At 45.9% G+C, this 7575-nt stretch overlaps 1 protein-coding gene across 2 annotated transcripts in view; it reads right to left on the reverse strand.

Moving 5' to 3' along the window:
• Positions 1 to 8: 8 nt before the first annotated feature.
• The window catches only part of USP18 (ubiquitin specific peptidase 18), a 22714-nt gene continuing 15147 nt past the window's right edge, over positions 9 to 7575 (reverse strand). Inside the window, exons 9-11 of one of the 2 annotated variants that reach the window (XM_007101156.3) lie at positions 5421 to 5552; positions 4908 to 4957; positions 9 to 2980 (exon numbers count right to left, since the gene is read on the reverse strand). In XM_007101156.3, the coding sequence (XP_007101218.1) occupies positions 2935 to 2980; positions 4908 to 4957; positions 5421 to 5552 (228 nt within the window). In that variant the 3' untranslated portion in view covers positions 9 to 2934. Of the gene's footprint in view, positions 2981 to 4907; positions 4958 to 5420; positions 5553 to 7575 lie in introns of those variants that run through there. The other variant, XR_003680197.2, reaches the window with a different exon arrangement.

Raw genomic sequence — 7575 nt, forward strand, 5'->3', positions numbered from 1 at the left:
GTTTTTTTGATATTGAGCTGCATGAGCTGCTTGTATATTTTGGAGATTATCCTTTGTCAGTTGCTTCGTTAAACTGTCATTTTTTTAATTTCTTTTTTCTGTGCAGCTTGGTGACTCCCACTACTGTCTTCCAGCTCACTTATCCATTCCTCTGTATCATCTAATTTGCTTCAAGTGTATTTCCTATTTCAGTCATTGTAATCTTCAACTCTGTTTGCTTCTTCTTCTCTTTGCTCACCTTCTCACTGTGTGCAGCCAGTCTCCTCGCGAGTTCACTGAGCATCTTTATGATCACTACTTTGAACTCTACTGGCTAGACTGCTTACCTCCACTTCGCTTAGTTCTGGGTTTTATCTTGTTGCATTGTTTGGAACATATTCTTTTGTTGCCTCTTTTTGCCTAATTCTCTGTATGTATTCGTTAGGTTGGTTATGCTTCCCTATTATGGAGAAGACATATTATATAGGAGACACCCCATGTGCCACAATTACTGAGCCCACAAGCCACAACTACTGAGGCCCACGCACCTAGAGCCCGTGCTCTGCAACAAGAGAAGCCACTGCAGTGAGAAGCCCGCGCACCGCAACCAAGAGTAGCCCCCGCTCGCCGCAACTAGAGAAAGCCCGTGCGCAGCAACAAAGACCCAACGCAGCCAAAAATAAATAAATAAATAAGTAAATAAATAAATTTATTTTTTTAAAATGAGATATTTAAAATCTATCAGACTGACAAAAATTAAAACTTACTAAGTAATTGGTGTTAATTGAAGTCAACTTGGCAGTACCTACCACAGTTTTAGACACTCATGCCCTTTGATCCAGTACTTTCACCTCTCAGTACCTGCAGAATATTTACTCATGAACAAAAATACATCTAAAGGTGTTCATTCACTCTGCATTTTACATAGTGAAAAAGTGGGAATGCCCTCAATATTTACCAATATGGGAATGGGAAAAATATAGTATATCTATTTATGGGTTAAATGTAACAATTTAAAAGAATATTATCCATCTGTATGCAGACTTGGAAATTTTCCTAAGACATTATTAAGTGGAAAAAAACCAATGAGCAGAATAATTTGTGCAGTAGAATTTATGATGTAAAAATTATTTGTATCTGTTATACACACGTATGCAAATGCCTAGAAGGAGGCCTAGAGGGATATACACATTTTACTACTCTGAATAGTATGCGCCTAAAATTCCTATCCACTTGGAATCTCAGAATGTGAACTTATTTGGAAATAGAGTCTTTGCAGATGTAATCAGCCAAGTGAAAATGAGGTCACGCCAGAGTAGGATGGGCCCTAAGTTGTGGCTGGTGTCCTTACACTAAAACACACAGGGAAGACAGCCACGGGAAGACAGAGGTAGAGACCAGAGTGACCCAGCGACATGCAAGAAATGACAGGCAGGGCCGTACCACCAGCCGCCAGGAAAGAGGCCAGCCAGACTCTCCTTCACAGCCTCCAGAAGGAACCAGCCCTGTGGCACCTCGAGTTCAGACTCCTGGCCTCCAGACTGCGAGAAAATAAAAGTTCTCTTGTTTTTAGCCAAGCACTTTGTGATAATTTGTTACGGCAGTGCTGGGAAACGAATACACACCTGTTTAACAATGTTTACGTCTAAGGAAGAGGTTCTATCAATATATTTTACAGTGAGAATTTATTCTTGCATGGCTCATTTTTTGCCAATAAAAATAAAATAATAAACCACCCACATTTCACGTTGGAAGTTTCGGCCCCTGCCACTTACCAAGTATGAAACCTGGAGCAAGTCGTTAAACATGTGAAGGACTCAAGTCACTTCATCTGTAAGGCAGGAGTGTCCACATACTCACCTCCCAGGTTGGTACGGAGTCTTTCGGGACCCCCTCACCATCCACGTTCTTCCTCTAACGTGGCTCCAGAGGCTGTGAACGCCCTTCCACCCGCTCTGCCATCCTGCCTCTAATCCATGTCGCCAGCCCCGGCAAATCCATTTTACGAAAACACCACTAACTTTTCCTTTCCTTTTTGAACCCTTTCCAAAAAAAAAAAAAAAATTCCTCATGACTTATTAAATTAATTTATTAAATTAAACCCAAACTTCTGAGCCTAGATCAAGACCTTCTACATTCTGAGTCCCACTTCCCTTCCATCCAGGTGTGTGGATGATCTTTGGACCTTGAACCTTGCCCTTTCAAGCATGCCACTGGGTATGCTTCTCCCTGTAAACTAACTGTCCTCACTCTAAGCCCCTTTTCAGCCTTCAGACTTCTCCCATGGCCCCAAAACAGGAGCAATTTCACTTTCCTTTGAATCCCTGTAGCGTTAACCCTTAGTATAACCCCCCATTAAACTAAAAACTCCTTTTGAGAGAAAGAACTTTATTCATTATTGTGTCTGGCACACCATCTCATGGAGAGTAGGTGATCAATACATATTTGCCAAATAAATAACAATTACAAAGCACTTGAGTTTTATGTAACTGATACAGGTTCTAAAACTTTTTTAATTATAAATAGAAATGATATACAGCCAATACCAACCAGTACAGTAACCTTAGCTGTAAAATATGGAAATAGTTCCCTACCACTGCCCCTTGCCACCTGACTGCCCCCTGCTACCAGTGCTGGCCTGGTCTCTACTCCCCTGGGAGCCCCTGGGCTCCGCAATCTCCCAGCTAAAGGACCACTACCTTGTACAGCAGGAGTACTCCGGACCTGATGCAGCCGCGGGGCCAAGGTCCACTGGTGGAAGTATCCACTCTGATCCAAACCTGCACAGTGCCACTGTTAAATATTTTGATAATCACCACTGATTATAAAGTTTAATTAAACAATTTCAAAGCGGTGCCTCTCCTCACTGCAGAATGTCTTAAAAGAGTCTGCAGATCCAGGAACAGAAAAGGAAAATGATACTCTGTAGGTCTCTGAAGGTTTAGGGTACATCCATTAGGACTCAATCTTCATGTAAACCAGAAGATATGCAGTTTCCCGCCTAGGAAGAAAACAATTGCAACAGCGTCACAGAAATGAAACAGTCATAGTTAATTAATACGTTATTAATTCACGATAGGACACCCATCAGAAAACTTTCCAGGTTATTGGATCAAGTCTTCATAACCATCACCTCAGAGGGGACAAAACTGGTGACCTGGGAAAAGAACTACTATTAAACTGCTAGTTAACGTCTCAGTCAGGGGTTGACAAACTATGAGCCTGTGAGCCAAATCCAACCCTGTTTTTGCAAATAAACATAACTGGAACAAAGCCACGCTTATTCACCCACGCATCATCTGTGGCTGCTTTTGTGCTGCAGAGGCAGAGTTGAGAAGTTGCGACAGAGACTGTGAGTCCCAGAGGCTGAAACATTCACTCTCTGGCCTTTTACAGAGAAAGTCTGCCAAAACCTGATCTAAATAATGGGTTATCGGGACCTCCCTGGTGGTCCAGTAGTTAAGAATCCACCTTCCACACAGTGGTTAAGAATCCGCCTGCCAGTGCAGGGGACACGGGTTCGAGCCCTGGTCCGGGAAGATCCCACGTGCCGCGGAGCAACTAAGCCCGTGCGCCACAACTACTGAGCCTGCGCTCTAGAGCCCGCGAGCCACAACTACTGAGCCTGATAGCCACAACTACTGAAGCCTGCACGCCTAGAGCCTGTGCTCCGAAACAAGAGAGGTCACCACTATGAGAAGTCCACACACCGCAATGAAGAGTAGCCCCTACTCGCCGCAACTAGAGAAAGCCCATGGGCAGCACGGAAGATCCAATGCAGCCAAAAATAAAAGTAATTAATTTTTTTTAAAAAAAGAATCCGCTTTCCAATGCAGGGGACATGGGTTCGATTCCTGGTCAGGTAACTAAGATCCCGCATGCCGCAGGGCAACTAAGCCTGCACGCCGCAACAGCTGAGCCCGCATGCTCTGGAGCCTGCACGCCGCAACTAGAAAGAAGCCCGTGCGCTGCAATGAAAACCCCTCGTGCCACAACGAAGACCCCACGCAGCCAAATAAATAAATAAATATTTAAAATAATAATAATAATAATGGGGGATCACTGACAACCAAAAGGTGACAAAGAGTGGGCATCTACAGGAGATGCTTAGAAGAAAAGGAAGAGAAGACGAAAGGTACAAGGTGGAGGCGGGGAGGATTTCAAGCACGAATTTCACCTAATTCATTAGTTTCCAAGTGAAGGCCTACGTGTGCAGCTGGGGTCATCTCGCACATCATGCTGAGTGTACAATGTCACCTCTAAGCCAGAAGCTTAGCAGGAAAAACTTACAAAGTCTCTGCTTTACCTTCACCCAGCTTTTTTCTCTCCAGCTTCCCCTCTGTAGTTATTGATTTTTAACAATTTAGTTATTGTTATTTACTACATGCAAGCCACTGTACCAGACAAAGAAGGAGGAAAAGAGTGATCCTTGCCTCCAAAGAGTTCACGATTAATGTGAAAGAATGTTATGTAGGCGAACAAATACAGAGCAGGGGGGTCCTTGCTGTAAAGGAGGTGAGCTCCAAATGCAGGGAAAGCATCTGAGAAGCTCCTACAGACCTGCCTGGATGCTGCTGGGAAGCCTTTACAGAGCAGGCGGGCACAAGAAGACGTACCGAAGCATGAGAGGGGGTTTGCCGCAGTGACAAATTAGGAAAAGGCAGCATAGGCCGGGACCAGCATGCACAAAGCCACAGACAGCGTGATATTTGGGAGCCACTTATACTTCAGTACTGTTGGAGTCTAAACTGCATTAAGAGCAGTGTGGTGGGTGGTACAGAAAGATGAGGCTGACCAGTATTCACCAGGGGGCCATCCAAAGGCGAGTGGCAGCTGAGTCCGTGAACGTTTTGTAGAGCAGCTAGCACCCTATGCTGCTCAGGGTGTGTGAGCTCGTTGGGACCCCACCACCCCAGTGCTTCTCTCACCAGCGGTAGCTGTGATCTCCATAGGTACACTGGACGTCTTCCCAGGACACCTGGAAGCACACAGACAGACAAGGTGAAGCGGCCCTCCCTCACTCACCCAGACAAACCCACCCCCGTTACGCCCATGACCTGGATTACCTAGTGACAGGTGCCAAGTGTATGGAGTCTCTTTAGTACACTGTCCCTCTGTTTAAACTTGGTGTTGCCGAGCCAAGATTTTCTAACTCTTTCTGACTCTTCTTGCTTTCAGTAAGCTTCCCCCAGAGCACGAGGCTACAGGGTACTGAGCCTAGAATCCCAAAAACCTAGACACTGAGCTAAGTGGAGTAGCAGGGTGCCGTAAACCAGACAGGGACTCCATGCAGAAAAGGGCTCCAACCCCACGAAAGGCCCCCCACACCGAGAACAGGACCACAGCGTGTCTGGGCCTTGAGGGCCCATCTAGTCCCGGCTCAGAACTTATTAGAGATGGAGAATCCAGGGCAAGAGGCAATTCTGAAGGATGTTTCTCACCCAGCAAACATTGGAGTCGTTGAAGCAGAACCATTTTCCATTCACAGAGCTCCGGACATAAGCACAGTAGTGACCGAAGTCAGCCTTCCCCACGTGGGCAATCACAGCGAAGAGCTCGTACCGTCCCCCACGCTGAAGGACACAAGGACAAAGAGACCCCCACCGTCGCTCCTCTTCTGACCCTTGTCTAGAAGGAGGAAACTATTTCATCGTGCCTTTGCTTATTCAGTGCCTTTCTCTGCCAGGCACTGGCGCTTCCCGGGCACTAGAAAACCGTCTTTGACCACAAGACTCACAGCTAATTATGCCAGAGCTGTAATGCCATGTTTTATACCAGATGCATTTGGAGGTAAATTTTGGAAGAACCACTTTTTACCCCAAAAAGGAGAAGGAATGACCAGCTGAGGAAAGCTCCCAGAGAAGATGTGCTTGAACTGATCCTGAAGGGTCATGATGGCACACGCGTGATGGGGTATGGACCAGGAACTGCGGAGGTCCGGTGGGAACAGAACAGTGCACCCGGAAACGCAGCTGGGGGTGCTGGGAGCCATGGGATCAACGTCCACAAAGGCCAAGTCAAGAATCAGAACTTTATCCCGAGCGGGGGGAGCCGTCGGAAGGCTTTACGCAGGGGAGCAACATCATCGGATTTGTGTTTGAGAAACACTGAACTAATGTGGTGCGAAAAACGGACTGAGAGTTCAAGTGAGGCAGAGCCAACGAGACAAGCTAGGGAACCACAACGGCACGAGGAAGAAGTGGTGAGAGCCCAGCCATTACTACCGGGAGCGGCCACTAAATGATAATAAGCATTATTAACACGGCAATTACTAGCTGACTGCCAGCACCTGGCTAAGTGTTCACATGCATTGTTACATTTAACATCCACCGCAAACCTGTAAACTGGGTGCCAGCATAAATCCTACTCTGCAGACGGGGAATCTGAGCTCAGGGAGCAGAGTAATGTTTACAAGTAATCTTTATAAGGGTCAGAGCTTATAAAGAGAAGAGGAGGGACTTCAACCCAGGCCTGCCCGGCTTCGAAGCCCAAGCTCTCGACCCCTATCCTGAGGAAGTGAGGGCAAACGTAGAGACGAGGGGACAGATTTGTGCAAAGTTAAGGAAAGATAATAAGTTCCTTTGCAACTGATAGATATGGTGGTGGGGGAGCAAGTAGGGGGCACTACAAGGATGAACCCCCGATTTTTGGCTTGGAAATTAGGAAGATGCTGCTGCTATAAGGTCACACATGGAACAGAGATGTTTGGGGATGAAGACAGTGCATCTGGGGACCGTGTGACAACACTGAGTAGGAGATGGACACACTGTTTGGAGGTCGAGAGTGAGGCCTGAGCAGGAGACACGGATTGGAAGTCTTCAGTTTGAGGTGATTGAAACCATGAGAACTAATGAGATGACATTCAAAAAATGGGGAGAAAAAGGAATGTAATTGAAACTAAATACCAGTAAAAATGGGCAGGAAAGGATCCAGCAATGGAGAAAGAAACCCCAGGAGAGAGGCCTAGAGTATGCAGATTTTGAAGGAGAATAGCGTCAATAACAGAATATCACAAAAAGATCAAGTAAGGGAAAGACCAAAAAGTATTCACTAGGTTGGGCAGTAAGTCTTTCTACTCCCTCAAATCTTAGCAAGTCAAGATAAGAGAGAATTCTCTGTGAAAAGAGAACAGTGGCAAGAGAGAGAGTTTTCACTGATTGTGAGCAAGATCTCCACAAGTCGGGAAAATTGTACTTGTTTTCTCAACACAGTCAAATAATATCCCTAACCTGAGACTTTGAAACAGGATCGTGAAGGGGACAGGATGAGGGTAGGACAAACGAAGCTTAGTCCCCCAAAAGGGAGGGCTAAAATCATTCTCTGTTCTCACGTGGGGATGTTACACTGGATTTTTTTTTTTACATCTTTATCGGAGTATAATTGCTTTACAATGGTGTGTTAGTTGCTGCTGTATAACAAAGTGAATCAGCTATACATATACATATGCCCCCATATCCCCTCCCTCTTGCGTCTCCCTCCCACCCTCCCTATCCCACCCCGCTAGGTGGTCACAGAGCACGGAGCTGATCTCCCTGTGCTGTGCAGCTGCTTCCCACTAGCTAGCTATTTTACATTTGGTAGTGTGTATATGTCCAT

Source organism: Physeter macrocephalus, chromosome 6 (genome assembly GCF_002837175.3).
Source record: "Physeter macrocephalus isolate SW-GA chromosome 6, ASM283717v5, whole genome shotgun sequence".
In the NCBI taxonomy this organism is placed as follows: domain Eukaryota; kingdom Metazoa; phylum Chordata; class Mammalia; order Artiodactyla; family Physeteridae; genus Physeter; species Physeter macrocephalus.